This window comes from Euprymna scolopes, chromosome 2, assembly GCF_053919585.1.
Source record: "Euprymna scolopes isolate OS-2025 chromosome 2, ASM5391958v1, whole genome shotgun sequence".
NCBI classification, from domain to species: Eukaryota; Metazoa; Mollusca; class Cephalopoda; order Sepiida; family Sepiolidae; genus Euprymna; species Euprymna scolopes.
In genome coordinates, this window is record NC_136483.1 from 76,924,405 (window position 1) to 76,951,915 (window position 27,511).

General features: G+C 34.8%; 1 protein-coding gene across 1 annotated transcript in view; it reads left to right on the plus strand.

Annotated features, from left to right (window-relative positions):
* The first annotated feature begins 3,171 nt into the window (after positions 1-3,171).
* LOC145292704 (docking protein 4-like) overlaps positions 3,172-27,511 on the plus strand; it is a 63,307-nt gene continuing 38,967 nt past the window's right edge. The window contains exon 1 of the mRNA XM_080138747.1: positions 3,172-3,444. Within this exon, the coding sequence (XP_079994873.1) occupies positions 3,394-3,444 (51 nt within the window). The 5' untranslated portion in view covers positions 3,172-3,393. The remainder of the gene's footprint in view (positions 3,445-27,511) is intronic.

The following is a 27,511-nucleotide window of genomic DNA, read 5'->3' on the forward strand; positions in this document are numbered from 1 at the left end:
AATTCTTTTATATCAATTGTGTTGGGAAAGGTAAGTACTAGGCAGTCTATTAGTAGAATATTAATTAGGGTAGAAGGAATACAATGTTTACGTGATTCTCTTTTTGCGATTCAACTGAACCGGAAGTTCTAACTGAGTTGAATCGTACTTTTATAACTTTTAGATAACAGATTTTTATCAACGAAAATAGTTTTACTATTTAAAAACGTTTTTATTTATAAAAAGCTTGTTGTTAATTAAAAATAGGCGTATAACAAAATAAGCTTGCCATTAAAATTGTCTTTTTTTAATAAAAATATTTTTTAACTTTGCCATTATAAGCCGTCGAAAAAGGGATAATACGCAAAAACATTTTAATAAAAAAATACTATTTTAAATTGTGTACACTTTACAGAGTAATAAAAAAATATACAAATATATTTCTTTAAAACTTTACGGATTAAGTAAATTTTATGGGCTTTTCCGCAGGCAAACAAACGAAAAACATTTTTTTAAATACATTTTATTTACAATTTTTTAATAATTTATTTTTTCATAAAAACAAAATCTTTGAAATTTACTTGCTTGCACACGATGGTAAAGTTAGGGGTTTACCATTTAAAAATGGTTTTATTGGATAACAGTTTTATTTAAAATTTAAAAATGTGTTTATAACTAAACTTACTTTGTAAATAAAATATAGAATAAAAAAGTTTACATTTTGTGCTATGAGCAACATTTAAAAACATTTTTTAACTAAAATGTATTTAAAAAATAAAATTTTCTTCGCTTTTCTATAGAAAAAAATGTAAATATTTTTTTTATTCTGTAAAGTTTAACTACCACAAAATGAATAGATTTCAAACTACATAAAAACACAAACAAAATAAGCCGTACGTGCAAAAATAACATTAGTTACGTTGGTAGCTTTACGGGTAAAAAGCCCGAACACTTTTAATTAAAAAAAAAAAAAGTTTCGCATATTGTATATTTTTGTCTGCTTAAATCGCATTTAAAAGTGTGAGAATTTTTTTTAAAGTGGATATTTATTTACAAGAACACTTTACACTTTTTAATAATAATAAAAACAAAACATTTGTAAACAAGCCTTTTAAAAAAATAATGATATAAGCGAAAACACGCAAACACCGGTTTTCACGAGCGTTTGGAACTGCGAAAACGACAGTTCCAACTTAGCTTTCATTCGCCGTCTGAGCGGGCGTGCGTATAAGCGAACTTCACTAAGAATGTGTAACTGTGAATTTCACAGCTCCAAGCAAAGTTTTACTTTTATACTTATATGAATATGGGGACAGTTATCGACATTAAGCTTCAGGATTATATATATATATATATATATATATATATATATATATATATATATATATATATATATATATATATATATATATATCATTAATATGATATATTATCACATAGAAAGGAAAAAATAAACGTATTATTTTTACCGTGTATCGATAATATTGAGTAGAAATGATTGGGGGTGCTGCAGTTCCACAGCTCCAGGCACGAGCCGCCACTGCACACACACATATTTCAAAAACATTCCATATATAACCTCAACATATTCACTGACAGACAAGTGTTTCTATCCATTTCTAGAATATATATTTTATGATGTACAAAATGCGGCCAAGGATGGAATACTGTTGCCATATCTGGGCAGGAGCTGCTAAAAACAGCCTATCATGCCTTGACAGAGTACAAAATAGACTTCGTGGTTTAGTGGGGGATGCCCTTTTCTCTACCCTGCAACCCCTCTCCCACAGAAGAGACGTTGCGAGCCTATCCTTGTTTTATCGTTATTTTCATGGCAGGTGCTCGTCTGAACAATCCCTGGTCCCCCCTCGCCAATCTTTCACGAAAAACACCCGTCTAGCTGAATCCACTGTGAAAAATTTCCCCCACTCTATATCTGTGCCTAAATCAAAATTTCATGAACAAAGCTTCTTTCTTAGAACTGCACGCCTGTGGAACTCTGTTCCGTCTGCCTGCTTCCCTCCGGACTACAACTTGGATGTCTTCAAGTCTAATGTTAACAAATTCCTAATGAACCGCCCCCTTAAGTAAACATTTCATCAAATCTCCTCACTAACGTAATGTACTTGCAATAACCCTTATCCCTGAGTGGCTTCCGGGCCTTGATAAGTGGTGATCACTGTGTAAAAAAAAAAAAAAAAAATGTCGGACAAAAAGTCTGTTTGCAAAATAAGTGAAATTTAATATAAATTAGTGAAGCATGCATGGTCCCCCGTAAGTGCACTGCACAGTTATATATGCAAAGAGGAAAAAAGTTTTAGTGCAAAGAGTTCAGCTTTTTCTTTCTTTCTTTCTTTTTATTTATTTATTTATTTATTTTTTGCATGTATGACTAGTTTTCATACAATGCAGTTTCAACTTATGCCAGTACCAGCAAATTCATAACTTCGCTATAACATTCATTTGCTTAATATCTTTCCTCTGATGAAAAGTACGTATTCTTTGAAACTCCGTGGATTAAGGGAATCTTAATATTTATTTTGGAGTATCCTGTTGAACAACAAATTCTTGTAAATTATAATTTACAGTCTCCAATCGTGTTCTATAATGACAAGAAGCTCTATTTCTTGTTTTGCTAGTATTGAGCTTTTTTCTTTTTTATTTCGCTGTGATTTCGATATACACATAAATATTTATATTCGCTTTAAGAAGCTTTTGTAAACTTAATTTTACTCCTTGATAACTACACACACACACACACACACACACACACATATATATATATATATATATATATATATGAAACACTGAAACAGCAATACCCTAGTTAAACTGATGTACCCTTTCGCAACGACAGCCTTTAAAGCATACATTTTTAGTCTACCTTAGTCCCCTCCCTCTTTGGTGACCCCCTTCCCCCATACCTCCTTGCCGTCTGACTGTCACAACAATTCCCTCACCCACTCTATCCACTCTTACGTTTCTCCATCTATCTTTCTCTCTTTCTTCCCCTCCCTTACCCAGTCCATGTCACCTTACTCTTCGTCTGACTAAAAAAAAAGACAAACTAAAACCAAAAAAGTGTCGCCGCTGTTTTACCTCCTCTTCCTTCTTGCATATTACTCCCCCTCCCACCACCATGACGGCCGTTCTGAAAAAAAAAATAAATAAATAAATAAATAAAATAAAATAAATGAAAAAAAAAAAGAAGAAAAGAAAAGAAATTCTTTCTCTCACGCCAGAGAAATTCATGAGAGAAACAAACCGTATTTTATTCTTCTTCTTGTCTATCTCTCGACTCCCGGAGAAAAAAACAAACTCAAGTTATATCTAATAAGATTTTTTATCCACACTAGAACAGAATACTACAAATCACCCTATTTTTTATTCGTCCCCTTTTTGCCTTTTTTACCTATGGATGTTGTGAAGGAAGGCTTCGGTAAAATCAAAAGCAAGCGTTACGGAGTAAGTACAAACAAACATATGACAACTTTTTTTTTAATACATCTTTTTATTCAAAAGTTGAGAATTATTTCAAAACTTTATATAATTTACTACATCATGTAATAATAATACAAAATATTAACAATAAATATTATCAGTATTCACTAAACAGTGCTCAATATGAGAGCGGGACTTACACAAGGAATGAAACGCTTCCTGTGAATGAAAGTATGGTACTTATGCAGAATACACACCAGCTAGCACCATGCTGTTTTTTTTTTTTTTTTTTTTTGTGCTAATGCAGAGAGTGATCCGCGCTATTTTTTTAAATCGTATTTCCACGTTTAATTATAGTTTTATGATGTTTTTTTTATTATTCAATTGTAAGGTTAAAGTACAGAATAGGTACAAAACACCTTCCCCTCCCCATATTAAGAATGGCTTTTGAAATAATAACGTTATTATTTCAGCACGGATCACTCTGCACGAGTACCGTTTTTTTTGTTTTTTTTTTTTAGGTGGGACCTTTCAAGTTCAATCTTTACGATAAGTATAGAATAGTTACAAAACGTATCCACTCCCCATGTTAAGAATGGATTTCTAAATAAGTTCTTGTTAAGATGGTCGACAGATCGATTTTTTTAAAATATGTCGTTTTAAGCAACAACAATATTACGTACTTTAATTGTCATGTCGAAAATAGTGATCCAAAAATTACGATGATTCTTCGAATATAATTGCTATTGTATTTTTAGTAAAAAAAAAAGATAAGTCTATCGTTATAATGCTAAAATATTGGTCGCTATGAACAAATCTAAAATATTCGTTCGAGTGATCTCGGATCTCCTCTTTGCATGAACTCTTCACCAACCTAAAAAAAAAATGCAATTTTACCCAATTTTCCGTAAAAATTACTTTTAACTAGAGATAACTTTCTAATCGATGAATTTTCGTAATTTTTGGATGTATTACTATTTTCGATATGAAAATTAAATGCGTAATATTGTTTTTGCTTAAAACGACGCATTAGAAAGATCGACCTGTCAACTCTGTCAAGCACCAATAATAACGTTATTTCAGCAGTTCAGCAGTCAGCACGGTTCGTATTTTGCATCAGTATCAAATAATTTTCTGACAAATAAGCGACACAGGAACGTGTAAACAGAAACATTCATGCTTTATTACTTTTGGGAATGAAACGTGTTTCTGTGTAGCTTACTTGCCATATTTTTTTATTCCTATTAGTTAATTTACGTATGTTTCAAAAGAAAAGAATAGGTCACATAAGTCGGGTTTGTTTTACTGTACACATAGATTCGAAAAAGTTATCACAAAACAAATATATAAGAAATAAATGTTATCAAAGGCAAGATAAGTTACTTTTCTACCTAACTGGATATGTTTTTAGTGTTTTTATTTAATGTAACATGTTTATTCAGCTCGAAAACCATAGTGTTTACCGATGTATTGGAAAATTTAAAATGGCAACCGACTCTCTCTTTGAAACGGTAAGTTTGGGAAAAGGAGTTATAAATAAAAAAAACAGACAAAATACTGTTAGAAACTCGCTCAATATATGTTACCGTAACAAAGGCTGACATATATTCGGCGGGTTTTTAACAGTATTTTGACTGAGAGTCGGCCGCCATTTTGAATTTTCCAATACATCGGTAAACATTGTATGTTTTTCGAGCTGAATTAACATGTTACATTAAATATAAACACTAAAAACATATCCAGTTGGGTAGAAAAGTAACTAATCTTGCCTTTGATAACATTTATTTGTTCTGTGACAACTTTTTCGAATCTGTGTATAGTAAAACAAACCCCATAAGGCTATCCTCGGTCGAAGGAGGAGAAACGCTTTTTGACTTGAGCAATTTTAATTGTAGTCTTATTCATTGTAACCCCTTTTGGGGGAGAAGCTGGATACACCCACATAAAAACTGACCTTGTGTCTAACTTTGCCTTCGTGCGAAGCAAGTAATTCAGATACATGACACTTTGTCCATTTCTTAACGTACTGGGAATTTTACTTTCATTTTTGTTTAATTTTTCTTTCTTTTTAATCAAATGTTTGGACTTGTGCAGTTTAGGAACTCTCCTTTTTTTTTTAATTCGATTTATACGGGATCTTTTGTTTATCAAATTGTTACGTGAAAGTACAAAATAGTAAACAACAAAGCCCAGCTTGCTATGTTAAGAATGCCTTTAATGTTATTTTAGCATGAGTACCGAATTTTTTTTAGCATTTATTACTATAGACAACAAACCAAAAAGTGGTCGGTATTTATGGCGAAGACTGACCATTAAAAAGTTAATTTTAGGGGTATTCTGATTTATTTCGAACGAATAATGTCGCATTGAAAATGGTGTGAGTAGTTCTTATGATATTAAAACCGAGATTTTACAATAGGCTGATGTACACGAGTGAGACCCCTCTAGCGAAATACGCATCGGCTCTGATGTTGTACGCAGTTCGATTGAGGGAGCAATTATTATTTTTACAAGGAAAGAATTTTTGCGTGTGTGGCCTAGTTATTTATTTATTTTGGCTTGAACTTTGCGCTTTTTCGGATTACTTTTTATTTATTTATTTTTATTTATTTATATTTTTGAATGGATATTTTATTTTGGCTTGAACTTCGCTCTTTGCCAATTATTATTTTATGATTTTTTTCTGCCTTTTTTGGATAGATATTTTTGCGGGGGGGGGGGCAAGAAATTTTAGCTATAGGTAATTATTAACAGGAAAATTAGTGCAAGTCCAAATTAGCACTTGTGGCGATGAGCAAAAATAAACAATGTTTCAGCGTGTACCTTGTACCTACCTCTCACGGAATATCGTCGGTGTTTTTTCTTTTCTCATATCGAAACACAGTGAAATTTTATTTGGTGCCAGTGCAGTGCAGTCTGCAGTGCACTTATTGGTCTGCTCTATTTTTAAATATTATTTTAAAGTTTAATTAAAGTTTTACGATACCTGTTTTTATTAACTTGTTAGGTGGAAGTACAGAAGAGGTACACAACTCCCTCCCGTTCCGTTAAGAATGGCTTTCTAAATAATGTCATTATTTCAGCAACAAGTGCATGATGAGTAGGTGTATCAGAATTTTTGTAGGAATTTTTGACATCCCTAACACGAAACTGCGAATAAAATATAAAACAACTCGTAATTTCTCTTTTAAAAGTGGGTTGTTTATTTTCTTTATGGATTATACTTCCAAAATAAACTATTAAAGTTGTTTTAAAAGTAATAGAAATATATATATATATATATATATTTTTAAAAAACAGTAATGAATTTTACGAACTCAATATTTTTCAATTTTTAAACTTAAAAAATCTATCAAAATTTTTCTATTGATTCTATTTTTACGATATTATCAGGGTCAATGTGAAATTTTATGTCTTTCCAATAAACCGAATATAATATTTTAAACAAACGTTTTTTTTAACCCCCCCCCATTTTCAAGTGTCTATTAAAAAGTAAATAATTAATTTACTCACCAAAGTTTTATATATCACAAATTGAAGAGAAAAGGTCAATAAATAATATATTCAAGTTTAAAATAAATAAAAAAGTAGTGTTTTTTAGAAATTTAAAACCTTTATTTTTTAAACCACGTTGTTTGTTTTTTCTTTTTCTTTTTTTTATGAAACCTTGGTCCTTGCTCCTTTTAATTGAAAAAAAATTAGAGCTTGAATTACATTTTTCGAGCAGTTGTAAGCTTGGGAAGACAGGGGGGGGGGCGAATAATTCACGCCTCCCATTTTTGAAATGTCTATTAAAAAGTAAATAATTAATTTACTCACCAAAGTGTTATATATCACAAATTGAAGAGAAAAGGTCAATAAATAATATATTCAAATTTAAAACCAAAAAAAAGTAGTGGTTTTTAGAAATTTACCTGTAAAGTCCGAAGTTTAAAACCTTTTTATAAAAAAAAACACGTTTTTTTTTTTTTTTTTTTTTTTTAAATGAAACCTTGATCCTTGTTCTTTTAATTGAAAAAAAAAAAAAAGTAGGGCTTGAATGACATTTTCCGAGGAGTTATAAGCTTGGAAAGACGGGGTGGAATTATTCACTATTTTTCACGAAATTTCTGACACACCTAGTGCATGTTTCTTGAATAAAATAAAACTACTCGACGAGAGCACTCACTACTGTTTTTGTTTTGAATAATTATTTTTTATTAAAAAATAAAAAAATAAGTTTAAATTGTTCAAAACATGTTTCCCCCCCCCCTAAAGCTTATTGGGGATTTTTTTTTAAATTCCCATATTTTTCGTGTACATGCTCTAAAAATGTTTCAAAATTATCTAATATTTTTTCACTTCTGTATTTTTCACCTAACAATTTAGTAAAAACAGATATCGTAAAACTTTAAACTTGAAAATACTATTTAAAAATCGCGCGGATTAATAAGTGCTAGCACCAAATAACATTTCACTGTTTCGTGTTTCGATAAGCTTTTTGTTTATCGCCACAAGTGCTAATCTGGACTTGCACCAATTTTCCTGTTAATAATTACCTATAACTATAATCTCCGACCAAAAAAAAGATAATGATAATAAAAAATACCCATAACCCCCCCCCCCCCAAAAAAAACAAGCCAAAATAAAAAAGCCATAAAAATAAGAAAAACTAGACGCTCCCTAAGTCGAACTGCGTACAACATCGGAGCCGATGCATATTTCGTGTACGTCCGCCTATTTTTCGTTGCATCATGAAAATACGTGTTTTATGTAATATTCCAGAAATATTTAAATAATTGTGACATGGCAATTAGGTAGATAACATTGCTTATTGTTGAAATCGATAAAAACAGTAAGTTGTTATTGTTTTTAGTTACTTCCAACGCAAGACGCAGATTTAACCCCACTATATGTAACAAGATATAACTGTAATTTAATTTCATTATTATCATTCTGACTTTTAAAAGAAGCTTCAAATAAACTAGTAATATTTTTTACAGCGTACGAAAATAATGAAAACGCGTGACCGAAATCGTGTTTACATTATCAACGCCTTAAAACAACGTTCCTATGTAGTGATCATTTTGAAGCCGTAAACATATCCGTGTTTAAAAATAAATCTAATAAATCAACTAATGGTCAGTGTTTCATGAAATCTTCGATATCTATTCAATTTTAAATTAATTTCTATTTTAAAAGCAATTTTCGTTAAATATGTGAGGGGAAGTTTTTTAGATGTTCTTATCTCCCCTCTATTTCGTGTTACGAGAACTAAAAATAAATTTAGGTCCATAAAAATTGCATCATTTTTTTTCAAATTATTCACCACTTATCAAGGTCCAGAGGCCACTCGAGGATAAGGGTTAATAAGCGTTACAGTGGTCAATGGGACAAGGTCGTAGTAATTGTTAGTCGTGAAAATTTGGTAAATTGGATTACTTAAGGGGGGACGGACGGCTCATCAAGAACTTGTTTACGTTGGATTTGAAGACGACCATATTATAGTCAGCCGGAAAGCAGGCTATTAAAGCTGAAGAGTTTAAATCAACTTGAAAAATAGTTTTAGAACCTATTTTTTTATTTATTTTACCTTGAAGTTGTAAATAAAAAATGGACATAAAATCAATGTTAAAAAAAAAAAAAATAAACGTTTTTTTTTTTCTCGATAATATATATCTATCTATATATCTGTGAAAGTGTCTGTCTGTGTGTACATTTCCCTACGCAATAACTCTGTCAATTTTTAGTCTACAGACTCGAAATTTGATATACAGGGTACTGAGATTTGGGAAAATCGATGTGATCGGTTTTTGGCCAGAAATTTAGCGATATAAACCAAACACCATGAAAAAATATTTGAAGATGCAAATAACTTAAAGCATAAAAACTTTTTTCACAAAATTACTGAATTCGGCATTAAAACATTCGTTAAAGTTGATATGTCGTAAACAAAACAGCCAATTTCTCCTGAGTTCAACGATTTGACCTTTGAGAACTCTACCAAACTCTTATTGCATCCCTCTTCCTGTTTTACAAGTATTTTAATGGTAGATGCTCCAATGAACTACAAGCCCCTGTACTCCCTCGACATAAATACCCCCAACAAACCCAACAAGCAGCAAAATCTCACCTCACCACAGATCTCCAGATGCCAGAAAGTCTTCTACTCTAATAGTTTCTTCTCTAGAATTGCTAGACTTTGGAATTCACTTCTGGGTTCCTGTTTCCCCGACTGTACTGACACGCAGAAATTCAAGTGTAATGTAAACAGACATCTTGCTGCTAAACTCCCTACATAGTGTCCCTGCAATTATGTCCAAGATAGTAGTCCTCTATATATAAAAACCAAACCAAACACCATGAAAAAATATTTGGAGATGTAAAGAACTTGAAGCATAAAGACTTTTTCACAAAATTACTGAATTCGGCATTAAAACACTCGTTAAGGTTGATATCTCATAAACAAAACAGCCAATTTCTCCTGTGAACTGACTTTTACTTAATTATTCTTCAACTAACCCAAGAACTTGTCTATTCTTTCAATATGGCCATCGAAATCTGTTTTACACATTTCTCCTCACACTGACCAGATTCAATCTTATGAGGTAATCAGATCTAAGTTCATCTTTTAATACTTTCATACACATCACTTATTCTCATGTCATTTCTCCCCATGCAAGGCATGTCCTTAATTTTGGCCAGATTTCACTTCTATAGATCACATTGCTTGATCGACTCTTCCACCGATCCCTGTAAAGATACCCTCATATTTCATAATTCATAGTTTATTCTTAACATGATTTACATTACAGCTTGTTATTTTACTTGATTAGCTAATTAGATTGTTTTATTCAACAAAAAAATACATGACAAGCATGAAAATATTAAAGTGTCCTTTATTGGGAAAGTTAAGTTGCCTTTCTCTAATAAAGTAGTTAGAGTGACCCTAATTATTTATTATAATTGGGGATCCTTTAAATCCTGAAGTCACTTTGCTTTGCATATTGGCCTTTTTTTTTTTTTTTTTTTCTACATGGGAGTCACCAAGCCACTCGTTGATAAGGGTTATTGTGTGTACAGTAATCAATGGGATAATATCGTAGTAATCGTTAGTAATGGAGATTTGATAAAGTGTCTTACTTAAGGGGGCGGTTTATCAGGAATTTGTTTATGTTGGACTTGAAGACATCCAAGTTGTAGTCAGGTGGGAAACAGGTAAACAGAAGAGTTCCACAGGCGAGCACTTCTAAGAAAGAAGCTTTGTTCATGGAATCTACGTTTTGATTTAGGCATAGATAAAGAATGGGGAAAATTATTGACAGTGGTTTCAGCTAGACGGGTGATTTTTGGCGAAAGAATGGATACCCTCTGTGCATGCATCTACACAGTAACTTTTATTTATTATAGTTAAACAAGTGTTGCACAATCCTCAACTGCACCTCTCTCAAACAGGTATTGTTTAAAATCCGTGGCAGACAAAATCCAAACGACTTTTTTTTTCTTTTCCTAGTTGGGCAAACAAAGTTTGAGTCTAGTCTACCCGACTATTCAACCCATAGCTGGAGGAAGGATATATGGATCCATACCTTTTCTAAATGTATTAGTGAAAGTTATTCAATAGAATTCTAGCAAAACTCTTTATACAGCTTCTAGTTTATTTTTTATGGAAATCGCTTCAGCATAAGGATGATGCCACTTGTATAAGAAACTGAAAAACGATACTACATGAAAACTAGCCAACGATAAGCATTAAATGGATAGGTTCTGATCTAGAAAACAGCAATTCTTCCACCTTTGTCAGAAACATCGCTCAATGGAATGTGAAGCCTAAAGGAACACATAAGAGAAGCAAGAGTTATGAAGCTGTCCAAAGCACACTCAAGATTCATTTTTTACTCTCGTTAAGTTCATAGCTCCCCGCACCCCAAGGAATATTTATTATGTTATCCCGATTCCAATTTCTGGCTACTGGTACCAAAGTACAATATTCTACATTTACTCTTGTCACTCTCCACTTCTTATAAAGATAAAGTTAAACGCAAGATCGGTTTTTAACATGTGAGAAAGAGGGATGATTTGGATTGTTAAAAAAAAAAATAGTTTAATGTACCTGAGACATTTGTTTCTATCAGAAATCCTTTGGTTTGGAAATCATTAATCTGAAATGTATCAGAAGATTTAAATGAATAATTCAAACGACTTTTAACCAACAATGATTTCTTTCTGCTAATCTGCTATTCTATCAGGCGAGAATATAAAAAGTCATTGGAATCGCAAATCCCCCAACACATACACATTAAGAAAGTATAGGTGAAGGTAATGTCCTATATTTTTATGGAAAATGCGGAATAGCTAACAGACAGTAGAAAGAGCCAATAAATAAAAGTAAATAATAATAATAATAATAATAATAATAAAGAAACAATGTTAGGAATAAATATTTGTTCTATGAAGAAAAAACTTTTTGGTCTATGTGTAGTAGTAGTAGTAGTAGTAGTAGATGTGGCCATTCTTTTACATTTTTTCTTTTTTTAGAAGGAAGGGGGGATCTAAAACATCAAAATAAAAATATTTTCCATCATCTATTAACAGTAATTCCAAGATTTACTGAAAAATGTGTTCTTAAAGAAAATCTTGCATTATATTATCTCCAATTATTTGGTTTGGTTCAATATTTATCTCTTTCATCGTTGCATTTTTTCCGCATTATTAAATACCCATATATATTTCATTGAAAATTGATAAGGTGTCCTAGCCCGATGCACGACTAAGAGATCTTATTAAAATTTCTTATTAAAATCTTAAATATTCTAGTAATTCTTGAAATATCGAATCATTTTATTACGCTACATAAAATGTTCGGAAAATAAAAATCTCTTATTTAGTGACTTTCTCGGCAATCCAGGACAAGATCAAAGTATAGTATCTGTTCTTCAGATGCTGCTGCACTTCAATTTCTTGTTCTCGGTCAGTGGAGGAGAAATTCTTAACAACTGAGACAATTTTTATTTTTATTCCTTTTCTCCACATTAAAAAATGACCCTGGTGTCTAACTCTGTCCCGTGGGGAGGCATTGTAAATAAGGATATATTAAGACCAAGTTTTATCGGGGTATTTCCCTCCTCGAAGATTTAGATTTTTTTTTTCTTTTAATTCAACATTTCTAATTTCTAAAGATGGCAAATTTAAAATGCTTAAACTAAAATCTTTAACCGCCAAAACTTGTATAAAAGATAAAGAAAACTACTTTTTGCCTCCCACCAGACATTGGGTTACGTGGATGAAGGTGGGAGATGGGGTGAATGTTGTTGCCCTCTTGTTTTCAATATTCGCACCTGCTGAATAAGCCAGTGACATACTTAGACGAATATTAATCACCTGTTGTTACTGCTACGACCCCGATCTCGCTCTTTATCTCCTACTCACCCTCGTCTCTGTCTCTCTTTATCCATCGCCTCTCTCCCTCTCTCTCTCTGTACCGTCTCCCTCTCTCTCTCTGTACCGTCTCCCTCTCTCTCTCTGTACCGTCTCCCTCTCTCTCTCTGTACCGTCTCCCTCTCTCTCTCTGTACCGTCTCCCTCTCTCTCTGTACCGTCTCCCTCTCTCTCTCTGTACCGTCTCCCTCTCTCTCTCTGTACCGTCTCCCTCTCTCTCTCTGTACCGTCTCCCTCTCTCTCTCTGTACCGTCTCCCTCTCTCTCTCTGTACCCTCTCTCTCTCTGTACCGTCTCCCTCTCTCTCTCTGTACCGTCTCCCTCTCTCTCTGTACCGTCTCCCTCTCTCTGTACCGTCTCCCTCTCTCTGTACCGTCTCTCTCTCTGTACCGTCTCTCTCTCTGTACCGTCTCCCTCTCTGTACCGTCTCCCTCTCTCTCTCTGTACCGTCTCTCTCTTTGTACCGTCTCTCTCTCTCTGCACCGTCTCCCTCTCTCTCTCTGTACCGTCTCCCTCTCTCTCTCTCTCTGTACCGTCTCCCTCTCTCTCTCTGTATCGTCTCCCTCTCTCTCTCTCTGTACCGTCTCCCCCTCTCTCTCTCTGTACCGTCTCCCCCTCTCTCTCTCTGTACCGTCTCCCCCTCTCTCTCTCTGTACCGTCTCCCCCTCTCTCTCTCTGTACCGTCTCCCCCTCTCTCTCTCTGTACCGTCTCCCCCTCTCTCTCTCTGTACCGTCTCCCCCTCTCTCTCTCTGTACCGTCTCCCCCTCTCTCTCTCTGTACCGTCTCCCCCTCTCTCTCTCTCTGTACCGTCTCCCCCTCTCTCTCTCTGTACCGTCTCTCTCTCTGTACCGTCTCTCTCTCTCTGTACCGTCTCTCTCTCTCTGTACCGTCTCTCTCTCTGTACCGTCTCTCTCTCTGTACCGTCTCCCTCTCTCTGTACCGTCTCCCTCTCTCTGTACCGTCTCCCTCTCTCTGTACCGTCTCCCTCTCTCTGTACCGTCTCTCTCTCTGTACCGTCTCCCTCTCTGTACCGTCTCCCTCTCTCTCTCTCTGTACCGTCTCTCTCTTTGTACCGTCTCTCTCTCTGCACCGTCTCCCTCTCTCTCTCTCTCTGTGCACCGTCTCCCTCTCTCTCTCTCTCTCTCTGCACCGTCTCCCTCTCTCTCTCTCTCTGTACCGTCTCCCTCTCTCTCTCTCTCTGTACCGTCTCCCTCTCTCTCTCTCTCTGTACCGTCTCCCTCTCTCTCTCTCTCTGTACCGTCTCCCTCTCTCTCTCTCTGTACCGTCTCCCTCTCTCTCTCTCTGTACCGTCTCCCTCTCTCTCTCTCTGTACCGTCTCCCTCTCTCTCTCTGTACCGTCTCCCTCTCTCTCTCTGTACCGTCTCCCCCTCTCTCTCTCTCTGTACCGTCTCTCTCTCTGTACCGTCTCTCTCTCTGTACCGTCTCTCTCTCTGTACCGTCTCTCTCTCTGTACCGTCTCTCTCTCTGTACCGTCTCTCTCTCTGTACCGTCTCTCTCTCTGTACCGTCTCTCTCTCTGTACCGTCTCTCTCTCTGTACCGTCTCTCTCTCTGTACCGTCTCTCTCTCTCTGTACCGTCTCTCTCTCTCTGTACCGTCTCTCTCTCTCTGTACCGTCTCTCTCTCTCTGTACCGTCTCCCCCCCTCTGTACCGTCTCCCTCCCTCTCTCTCTGTACCGTCTCCCCCTCTCTCTCTCTGTATCGTCTCCCCCTCTCTCTCTCTGTATCGTCTCCCCCTCTCTCTCTCTCTGTATCGTCTCCCCCTCTCTCTCTCTGTATCGTCTCCCCCTCTCTCTCTCTTTCTGTATCGTCTCCCCCTCTCTCTCTCTTTCTGTATCGTCTCCCCCTCTCTCTCTCTCTTTCTGTATCGTCTCCCCCCCTCTCTGTACCGTCTCTCTCTCTCACTGTACCGTCTCCCTCCCTCCCTCTCTCTCTCTCTGTACCGTCTCTCTCTCTCTCTCTGTACCGTCTCTCTCTCTCTCTCTGTACCGTCTCTCTCCCTCTCTCTCTGTACCGTCTCTCTCCCTCTCTCTCTGTACCGTCTCTCTCCCTCTCTCTCTGTACCGTCTCTCTCCCTCTCTCTCTGTACCGTCTCCCTCCCTCTCTCTCTGTACCGTCTCCCTCCCTCTCTCTCTGTACCGTCTCCCTCCCTCTCTCTCTGTACCGTCTTTCTCTCTCTCTCTCTCTGTACCGTCTTTCTCTCTCTCTCTCTCTGTACCGTCTTTCTCTCTCTCTCTGTACCGTCGCTCTCTCTCTCTCTGTACCGTCGCTCTCTCTCTCTCTCTCTCTGTACCGTCGCTCTCTCTCTCTCTGTACCGTCGCTCTCTCTCTCTCTGTACCGTCGCTCTCTCTCTCTGTACCGTCGCTCTCTCTCTCTGTACCGTCGCTCTCTCTCTCTCTCTCCCTCTGTACCGTCGCTCTCTCTCTCTCTCTGTACCGTCTCTCTCTCTCTGTACCGTCTCTCTCTCTCTGTACCGTCTCTCTCTCTCTCTGTACCGTCTCTCTCTCTCTCTGTACCGTCTCTCTCTCTCTCTGTACCGTCTCCTTCTCTATCTCTTTGTACCGTCTCTCTCTTTACACCCTCTCCGTCTCTCTCTTTACATCCTCTCCCTCTCTTTATTTTTACCCCCTGCAATTATTTCTTTCTTTCTCTTTACTCCTTCCATCTCTTTTTCTCTATCTGACAGTATATCCTCAATCTCTCCTTACTTTCTTTTATCACTCCCTCTCATCCTATTTCTCATATCTCTCTTCTCTATCTACCTTAATCTAATATTTTACAAAAAGGGGCTGCCTCATCTCAATGCTTTTGCTCTGAATTTTTAGGTGTTAAGGCGGTACTACTGTTGCTGGTGGTCATTTACTTGTGTCCGGGGGTGGGGGGAGTAGTAGGTGGCTGCCGACCGCTTTTTTTGTGTCACCCCACCATTAAAAAGGGACCTTTTTTAAATCTTTATTTTTCCTTATTTCTTGGAAAAAGTACTTTGAACTTTCATCTACCTGTCTGTCCTCCTCCCTCGCCCTCACTAAGTCAATCTCCCTCACCTGAGAAGACACCCTCCATCCCTCTCTGCTCTTCTGCCTTCGTAAACAATTTTTCTTTCAACTCCTTTCTAGATCCTCATTTTTTATATATTTTTTTTTCTTTCTTTGCAAATAATCTACTTTTTTATGAAAAGCAATGAACTGCGAAAAAAACGACCAAGTGCACGCGCGCACCCGCGTGCTTCTTTTTCAGGGTAAAAACACCCGGTAAATTGACCGACTTACATGTTAATTTTTTTTTTATTACTCCCTGAAGAGTAGTTGCTTTGGAATATTCTTAAATGATTATTTAAAATTGTCCAAACCGTTATAAAACAATTGTAACGCATAAGAAAATATACAATAACATGTTCTTATTTTATATTTTGTTGTCTTGATTTTGCGAAAATATTATATGCATGTTCGGTTATTAAAACTGATAATAATAATAAATAAAATAATTGAGTCAGTTAATTTTAATTCTTATTGGTATATGAACATTACCGGAGTTTTTATATATTAAAATATTTTATGTTTAAAAGATACTACGGTGGCATATATATATATATATATATATATATATATATATATATATATATATATATATATATATATATATATTGTTTGTTTTTTTTTGTTTGCTTTTTGTGTATCGATATTCATATTAAACCCACTTTTTTTTCTATTTATATAAAAAGAAAGTACAACTTTGTTATATATGGGTCGTGGATTTGCATTACTCTGCAAAAAATCTAGCTAATTTGCATATTCTTTTAAAATTCATTTTAATTAATTCCCTAGTAGTTTTTTTCCGGTTTTGTTATGGGATGATCATCTTTAGTTAACTATTACGTGCAATTATATTCATGCAGATATTCCACATGATTGATACTTGCGTAATATTTGCGTAAACATAAACCTCTTTCTATATATATTTATGTATGCGTATGTATATTTGTTAAAAATAAAATTTGCCTACCAAACTCCTGTCAGACATGAAACTTAATATATAGGGTATTCGACTGTCAGACGTGAAACTTAATATATAGAGTATTCGAACACATGCGAAACTTTATATTTGGGTTTTAGTCTGGGAAAATTGGTGTAAATGTGTGAAAATTGAAGAAATGGAATTTGCCAGGTAAAGGTTGAACAACGGTATTACGAATATGCATGCGTAACGTAATAGCTATTGGTTCATGTTTTAATTTTCTTCATAGCTCAGAGGAAAAAGGAAAAAAGTAAATTGTAAGCTGAACATTTTGGCTTCGATTCTTGATGGTGGTGCACGAGTCTTTTTCTTTAACTTTTTAACTCATTACTACATATCGGGTTCAGTATAATCTTCTATAATATAAATCTTACCTGTGTGTTTATGTATGTTTGTATGTCTGCCTAAAACTTTCCGCAGATACAACGGATTTTTACGAGATCGGTATCGTTGTGAAGTGCGACCCTTTGGGCGACAAATATTGAAAAATTGGCAAAAAACATTAATTCCTTCACCCTCAACTGGGAACTTTTCTACAGGGAGGGGCTGTTTTTTTTCGCCGATATTTTCGAAAGTCATCCTATCTTTTCGATTGACTAGCCTTAATTTAAACATTTGTCACTTCCGGTTTGGCGATAGGTGCAACAGCAAAGATGTCTTTTTTTTTTTTTTTTTTTTTCACGTTCTTTTCCTCCTTCACAGTACGAATGCGAGCCTGCCTGCCTACTATCACTTTTTTTTTTTTGCTTAACACACCCCTCCAAACACCCGGGTAACGCCGGGCACCCAAGCTAGTGTAATAATAAATACGAAATCTACATTACGCTTAAATATGATATCTTGATTATTTTATGACCAGGAAATGCCAGGTGGTCTGCTTTTTATATATATATATATATATATATATATATATATATATATATATATATATATATATATATATATATAAATGAAAAAAAGAATTACAGTTAAGTTTACCAAAATAATCCAAGATGGCAAAACTAAAGTATATTATAAATATTGAAGAGTTAATATTTATAAAGTAATCTCAACCAGATGTAAAAGCTCGATAAAACCAAATAGGAAATAGAGCTTATAATAATGGAAACTTAACCAACTTTTTTTTATTTTTATTTTTAGATTTTACCGTTATTGAATATTTTACCTTTTACCAGACTATCCATTCACGTGAAATCATCTTTTTCTTCACCATATTCCCTCTGCTTCACTATTTTTTTTACCAAGTAAGATCTATGACTTGTAGTTTCATTAAATAGTTTTGCATTTTGCTAAATCCTACCCTCTGATGAGAAGGAAAGTATTTCTTCGAAACTCCAGATTAAGAACTATCCACTTATTTTGTGCTTCCTTTTTAAAATTAAATATGTCTTTTAACTCTTTTTCAAAGTGTTTTTAACATGTTTTATTAACTACTTGTTCTTATATATATATATATATATATATATATATATATATATATACAAGAAATAACTGAGGCATCAAAAGAGGCTGGCAAAAGTGCATTGAGAATGGTGGTGACTATGTAAAAAAATAAATTCTGGGGCACAAAAGGTCACTTATTTTAATGGTATCACTTCCGTCTTCGTAGATCTCCAACATTGTAGTTTTTGAGTTTAAAAAAAAAATAGGAAGCCTTATTTTTGGAACGACCCTCTTTATATGTTTAACATTTCAGAGTATGACCTTTTAAAAATTGTGGCAGATAGCATGAGCCAACCGTTTGAGTTACCGAATTCAGTCCTGTATAAAGTTCTTTAAAGTTTCTGCAGGAAATTTACAATTTTTCTTCATTAGTGACAATTATTTTTTCCTCTTCAAAATGTCTTCCCAAGATGAAAACATGCAAAGAAATCCCATTGAAATCCTGAAAAATCTTTTTTTTCTAATATTTTTCTTTTGTGCTACAAATTGCTTCATCTTAGCAACTGTTTATCTGGCCCACACATATCGTCTGCAGTGGGATTATAATTATTTACTGCATAAGCTTCTTAACTTAACATTTTATTTTTTTCTGGCGTGAGGAGAGTCTTTTTGTTTCTCATAGATAACCTAACAAAAAAAATGAAGAGAGGAACCGTTCGTGTCCCCTTACCTCTCCACATCTTGAGGAGATAATCCCCTTTTCAAACAAAAATAGCTTGAAATATTTTTCTTTTTCTGCATTTTCAACATTCTTCAAATATTTTTCATCCAATTACATTTTTCTTAAAAAAAGCAAAACAAAACAAAAAAAACCTGCACACACGTTTTGCTGTTTGTCTTTTCTTTAATTTATTAGATTAATTTTTATTTTAACTACATTATTTACATCCTGTTTCTAAGGTTGGATCATTCTAATGCAATCCTCTATCGATGTAAGTTATATAAGTACTATGCTGGAGTAATATTACCGCATCTGGGAAGTTGCTGCTTAGACCACCCTTTCTTGCCTTGACAGAAGTACAAAATTTGCAATCTAGTGGGAGACAATCTCTTCTGTTCTACACAGTCCCTTTTTTTTTTTAAAAAAAAAGACACATTATTAGTCTTTCTCTACTCTATCATTATTTCCGTGGATGGTGCTCAACTGATTCCTCCTTATAAGACATTCACCGCAAGAACTCGTCTTCCTGCCAAAACTGTAAAGAACTTTTCTTCCTCTGTGTACCTAACATCAAATGGACCTTCCATGAACAGAATTTCTAAGAAGAACTTAACAACTGTAGCGCACGTTATCATGGAACTGCTTTCTTGCAGACTACAATATGGTCATCCTTAAATTGAATATCGACAAATACTTGCCATAAACTGTCTTCATCAGTAATCAAATTTTGTTCATTCCATTTATCAATTTCAATCGTCTCCTAATATTCATCATTCAACCTTAACCCTTTTCTCATAGAAGAAACGTTAGTCTTTCTCTACTCTATTATTCGCATGAAAAGTGCTCGACTGAACTTTAATCTATTATTTTTCTTTGTTTTTATTTTTTTTTTTGTTAATGCCTTACAATGTCGTTTAGTTATCACAACTGAAAAGAGCTTTTCTTTTGCATGTCTGTTTGTAAATACAACATGCCTTCAATAAGTTTCCAGACTTTTTTTTTTTGTATGGGCACTTTTATTGATAGTACATACTTGAAACTCTGGTTTCCTTTGAAGTAATCTCCTCCGGCTGCAATGCACTTGCACCATTCCAACAACTTCTGGAAGGTCCCATGGAGGTTTTCTTGTGTGGGCGTGCCAATGACCCTCATCACAGCCTCTTTCATCTCCTCAATTGTCTCATAATAACAGCCTTTAAGGTTTTCTTTGAGCTTATAAAATAACCAAAAGTCACGAGGAGCAAGGTTTGGACTATAGGGAGGGTGAGAAAATGTCTTGATGCCCATGTTGGATAAATAGTCTGTGACAAGGATGGAGTTGTGGACGGATGCATTGTCCTGGTGGAAATGCCACTGACCTGATTTCAAGAGTGCCGGCCTCTTCCGACAGAATCTCTTCCTAAATTCCCTTAAAACCTCAACAAGGTATTTCTTGTTGACTGTCTGTCCAATGGCACACCAGTGCATGGAGATCATGCCCATGCTGTCAAAAAAACGAGCTCATCATAAGTTTCTGGGTGGATTTACTCTGTCTGGCTTTCTTGGGTCTGGGAGAGCCAGCATGCTTTCACTGGGAATTCTGTCTCTTGGTGTCTGAGTCATAGCAGTAGATTAAGCTTTCATCACAGATCACCAGAGCACCAAGAACTACAAGATCTGAATTGATCAACTATCTCCCTGCTGTCATGACAATGTCTTTCAATTCTTCCCTTGGAACAAACTTTTTGCAAATCTTTTGCATGTTCAGTTCCTCGTGAATAATTTTGTGTACAGTTCTCACACTGACATCAAACTGTACACTTATTGTCTCTATAGACACATGACAGTCCTTATTTATGAAAGTTTATTTGGTCAATCAACTCTGGTGTTCTGACTTCCTTAGTTCTTCCACACCTCTCATCATCCTTCACAAACTCCCTGCATTCCTTAAATCTCTTCTGCCACTCAAAAACTGATGCTCAATTCATGCAAGCACATCCAGATTGCATTTTTGAAATTCATCAACTGTGACAATCAGACTTTAGTAGGGTGTATTCCAGTTCATTTGAACCTGAAATCATAAAAATAGGTCCGTGATCTCATAGTATGTATAACAATAACATACTGAATTTCCAAGAGTCTACAACAATTTTAAATACCTGTACAAAAATGTCTGGAAACTTATTGAAGGCACATTGTAATCTTTATCAGTAAACTCTAAACTGTTCCTCGGCATGACCTTAAAGTGTATTCGTACTTAAGAACCAATTTAGAAGCTTTGTGGAGTCGTCTCTTTGGTTGCCATTACTCCTGAGTCCACTCTGATCTGAAGTTGTAACTTTTGTCAGTTTATTCAGTTTGTGAATTTAAGTTTCTTCCTCCTTCGAAAGAAGTCAGTTTAACCCATCCCGGATGAATGTTGTACTCGGTATCATATAGGTATCCCAGGGTTAAATAGAATATATGGCATGATTGCATTAACGCACCAATTCTCGTTAGATCGCAGAAGTTAAGCAACATTGAGCCTGGCCAGTACCAGATGGGTGACCATTTGGGAATACCAGGCACTATATGCAGGACATTGACACTTCCAGCTGCTACTGCATCCAACCAGGTCTTCAGTTGTCTTGATGCTGTCTTAAAACTCTCAGTATAAGTCATCTGTCGTTCCTAGGATGTTCGAATGGTTTTTGTTGCTCCAACAGACGAACCACTTTTAGAATATGTCCTTTGTAAGGTATAAATCATCACATCAAAACATCACCAAAAATATTCACCTTCCATCAAACTACTTCCCTACCTCCTCTATTAGATAAAATCAAAAGGAAAACCCTGAAATTTCTTGGCCATGTCAAACGATCAACCACTGGTTATGCTTTGAGGGTATGTTAGAAGGCAAAAGAAGCAGAGGAAAGCTAAGGAGAAGATGGAGAGAAAATGTTTTTGATTGGACATCTCTTAACATTTGGGCGTCCATTAACCAACTTGCCCTGGATTCGAAGGAATGGCGAAAAATAAGTCACATGTGTTTGCAATCCACATCAAGCGGAAGATGCGACTCATGATGGGCAAATAGTTTGATCCCTTTTCCCTTCAAATTAATTTTTTTCCTAACTCTTTCTCCTTTTTATTTCTTGCCTACCATATTTCCCAATCCTATCAGCTACACGTGTTCCCTCTACCCTCCAACCATTCTGAATATGATTAAAATAAATAAATAAGCATCCGCTGAGGAGGTTCCAAATTAGGAAGTGTGAAGCTCCTTTTAGTTTCCATTACACTAAGGTCCATTTTGACCCGGAATGGTAGCACCTCTCAGACACATGGAGTAAATAGAATCGCTCTCAAATATCGAAAACTACATTAAATGGCATACACGTGTACATTTAGCTCATGATTAACTCGTTTAAACTTGGTCATAAAGTCTTTCAACTAAAACAACTGAATCCAGCATTAAATAACCTAAAAGGGTTGATATGCTGTAAAACAACCAAACACAAATCACCTCCTCCTTTACCTCTTTCTGTTATCTCCCTTTTTATTCTCAAGTGAAAGAAGAGTAGAAGAGAGAGGAATACTATTTAAACTGATGAACAATGGCGATTCTTTTCATTTCTCAAATTCTTCATTCCTGTTAAATTCCTGCAGACATTCTCCATTCCTCTCCTCATTGGAATTGTTCCTCTTGTATTCAATCTAGTTCGATATATTTTATCTGGAAAATTTTGCATTCTTTTTCATGACATAAAATTAAATCTACTACCCATTTTTTTTTTTTTTTTTTTTTTTGTTCACGTGTACGAACGGTACCCCCTCTCTATTTTTTATTTTCGTCTTTTTATTTTCAATTTTTTCAGCAGATTAATATCGAATGGATACTAATCTACCAGATATCAAAAGAGATGAAAAAAAAAAAATCAATATTTAAGTATTTGTAGGTGGTGCTCAGTTTCTAATACGTTCTATTAAATCGGTCACTCATTTTAGAACCACTCGACGATTTTAAGCCAAATTTTGCGATTTAAACAAAAAAATTTTTTTTTTTTTTTTTTTTCTAAGCATTTTAACCTTTTTTTTTAAATTTGGCTTGGAATTTGCCTTTTTTCTGATTATTTTATAAATATTTATGATTATTTTCAAGTTTCATCACGGGACATTGACAATTTTTGAATTAACAAGAAAACTCTGATATACTAACTTTTTTGCACAATTTCTAATACCATAAATCAATTCCCTATATTAGAACCCCACAATGAGAATACGCACACCTCTCTTGTATAAAGGATTTTTCATTTATCAATCTAAGGGCAATTATTAATGGTCAATATGTGCTAGAGTATCAACTAAAGACCAACCTTTTAAGTTGATTTTTAAGTGTATTCAGGTCTGTTTTGAAGGAATATCACATTTAAAATTATCGCCAATAAATAGTTTTCATGATATTAAAACCTTTAGTATTTAATGTATTCTGTATTGTTTTCACTGGTCGCCATGTTTGTTTTCATGCGCACACATTCAATTTTATAAGATTGGACTCTATGAAGACCGGAGGCTATGGTTGCCTAATGAAATCTTTTTAGAATGAGACAGTAGATTTATTGTTGCGACCAATGGTAATTTTGATTACCTAAATTGAATAAAATATCTTGCTCTTTTTATTGAGCACTGTTAAGAACCTTGTTAAATTCAATGGTTTTACTTTTGGATATTTGTAACCTGAAATATATATATTATTTTCATGTTTTTATCTTTTAAAACATTAAATTAAAATAAATCACAGAAAAATATTTTTATAATATATAATATTTTTATAGTATGTGGTTTATTCCAAAGGTTAATTTTTGGCATTTATAATTTAAATACAATTTCAGGCATACTGCATAATCTATAGGTCCAATTTTCACAAATCTATGCATTAAATTAGGCTGTATTTCATCAATAACTCTTCGAATGTTGTCTTCTAAGTGGTTTATTGTATCTGGTTTATAAACGTAGACATCCCCAAAGAAAATAATCTAATGGGGTTAATAAATGAGGTGGTCAGTTGACAGGTCCATTTTATGAAATTATTCGTTCCTCAAATGTTTCTCTCAGTAAATTGATCATGTCACACACTGTGTGGCATGTGGCTCAGTTCTGTTGAAACCACATGATGAATTGCTAAACCAAGCTAAACAAAAAATTACCGATAGTTGCCAAATCTGCAATTAAAGAAAGTAGAGTTGTCGATTTAAAAGTTTGCTGTCTTTAAAACACACACACACACACACACACACACACACACACACACGTTATGTTATCCAATAATTTATTCAATGCAGCTAGACTAGCACCTGCCCGAAGCCATAATGAAACCTACAACCATCATAGTTGATAGTCAGCAATTCTGGCCACTTGACTACATTTCATGCGTTATTGACAAATGATATCTAAATGATTTTCTAAACAGTCAGCCACTAGAAAATAATCCATGTGTTTATTTACAAGAACGTTTGCATTCCGATAAATGCACTTATTCTAATTATTGGTCCTCTAACAAAAGGAGGATAGACCTGTAAATTCATCCTTGTCCGTTCATCCATTCGCACTTTTCTCAATTGAAGTTTTTTGAAATTTTGCACAAACATTAAACATGATATGGGTAAATAAATTAACAGAATTGATTTCCCGGGAAAACTCCCCAACCAAGGGATACCTTACAGGTTAAAATGGCTAAAATTTACACTGTTGTGCTTATTAAAAAAAAATTGATGGCTTGGATTTTTATAAAACTTTCTGAAAAATTGTAACTAACTGATTTCTATATAATTTTGTTTGTCTATACTTCGCAATAGTTCTTGGGTGTGTCTGAGGGGGCTCTTTTAGGGCTAATATAAAAACACTCCATTTTTGGGACTATTTTACCATATTTGTCCAAAATTTTCTGTGTATGTCTATTTAGCAGTTTTGCATGGTGCTGAACTCAAATTTAAATATGTTAAGGCCTTGGGAACTTTTGAGGACTAAATTGGGGAGGGGGGGTGCAAATGATGGACTTAGTAATTTCTTTTTTTTGCATGGTGCAGAACTCAAATTTTCATATGTTAGGGTCTAAAACTGCACCGTTTGTTTGTTCATTTTCACCAGGATTTGATGTTCCCTGGGGACTTATTGGAGCTAAAAGCAGGAGGGGGGGCAATGCTGAACTTAGTCATTTTTTTATGCCTCGTTCACTGTGCAATCACGGAGAACCATGCATGCTTTACTTGTTTTAATACTGTTGTTTACCATTCCATATTAAACAACTTATCACTAGAGCAACACACCCATTTAGAATAGCTTGGCTAACCTAGTAATTTTAAGTTATCTCTGTCATTTCTATTTTTTTTTTTTTTTTTTTTTTTTTTTTTTTTTAAAATAAAATAGAAGTCTCAATTATTCCAGGTATATAGCATATTAATATTTATTCAAATATGATAGTGTTCACAATACCTACAAGAATTTGAATGCCTACTAGACACTAACCTCTAGTGTCTAAGGTCACTTTGTACAGGTCTTTGTAGAATAACATGGCATCAGGATACTTTCCCTGCAAGTAAACCCTGACCAAACATTCAAAATAACGTGGTATTCACAACCCGAATGATATCCCTCGATATGGCTAACCCATGCTGGTTTATAACAAGGAATGGTGCAACTTTTCCAAGTGATGCTGGCTCAAGTAATAGCACAGAGTTGTATTCTTGTCCTGGAATCCCATGATTAAGAAACCACTAATACAACACTACCAATAAGGGAGAAGAAAATTAAATGTTCTTAACTTCTCCACTAACTTAATGTTTGAGAGGTAAAGGAGAGCTTTATTAGAATACTAGCAGACCGCCCGGTGTGGCCCGGTTGAAAGATACTTTTAAATATATTATAATTTTTGCAAATTGCATATTTATTATTATTATTATTGAGATAATTCTCTATCAATTATGATATTGTACCTAATATATAATCGTAAGATCAAGAAATATAAATAAACTTGAGTGCCATCAGCTAAATCTAAACCATACATACACCTCTCCACCGTCATTTCTTAGCCTCTGAGTCATGTCCATACACATATGACTATTTCATTTAATCACATAAATTAATATACGAAAGTATAATTTTATGCGTAAACGTTAAGTATTTACTTCAACAGTGCTCAATACATAAGTAGAGCTAGGTAGTAAGTTATAAATATATATATATGGCAATTAAGCTACATAGGATATTCCGCATTTCATCCATGCTAGGATTCGTCAGGCATAGGCCAGACGAATCCTAGCGTGGATGAAACGCGGAATATTCTGTATAGCTTAATTGCCATATATATATATATATATATATATATATATATATCATAAATTCACTCTGAACATTCCTTGGACATTTTGAACTCTTTTAGTTCTATCCATACAAAATTATTTGACAGATTATCAAATAATTTAGTTTGGATAAAACTTTATATCATCCATTGTTTTTATAATGATCTATCTGCAACATTGTAAACCCTGAGTACAGTTTCTTGAACAGAATTCTATGAAATTGTTTGTATTATTTAATGAAATCTGCCCTGGTTGTTGCCAAAATGTGTGTATGCATGTATGCATGCGACGAATTAGTATTTTCCTTGTTATGTTCTGCTCGAATAATTCTGGTTGAACACTTAGCCCGAACGCAAATAAACTCTCCTAGATTTCCCAACCAGAAATTGCAAAATATGCAAGTAATTTTAATTTATGGAAACAAAGAATGTCTTGCTAACGTTTTCGTTTTTGTCCGCCCTAAACCACATGCATGCATCCAAACTCTAACGACATCACATGGTCACGTGCCTATGTTGCAAGTTTTTTTTTCTTTTTCTTTCTAAGCTTGAAAAAATTTTTTTTTTTTTGTAAAACAAAACTGTCAAATTCTGTTATGAGTGTGTGGTTTGGTTTATCTGTATTGAGGTATGTCGATCCCTTACCTCTTTTTGAAAGTTATTCAATGTGGAACAACGGCTAATATGAATGATTTATTGTATACTATTGGTTAAAGACAAGTTGCTATATTTACCTATAGCTGTAATGAAATTGTGAACTCCTCTATTTCTCAATGATATTAGTGCATAATTGGACATAACCGATCAGATTCCATAGTCTGTGATGGTACCTAATACCAATAATACCCACCCCTATATCAGGTGATGCGTTCTCCTTCCTCCTCCTCCTCCTCCTCTCTCTTCAGTACCTTTCTTGTATGACTCCCACAAAATGAAAAATCCAAACCCCTCCTCCATCTTAAGAAACATTTCTATCTTAAAGATACATATTCTGCTCTTCCATTTTCCCTCTTCTCTTTCCCCCACCTCTTTTCTTTGCTAGGCAGCCTATTCTGCTCTCTGGGCACACATACACATACATGCACAACTCTTTTTATAGATTCCCTGAGGAACGAGTTGGCATAAGAGAATTAACCCCTTCATTAAAAAAACTCAGAATTATTTTCCTTTCGTTAGTACATAAAATAGTTGGAAAACCAACCCCTCTTACTAAATCTCTACC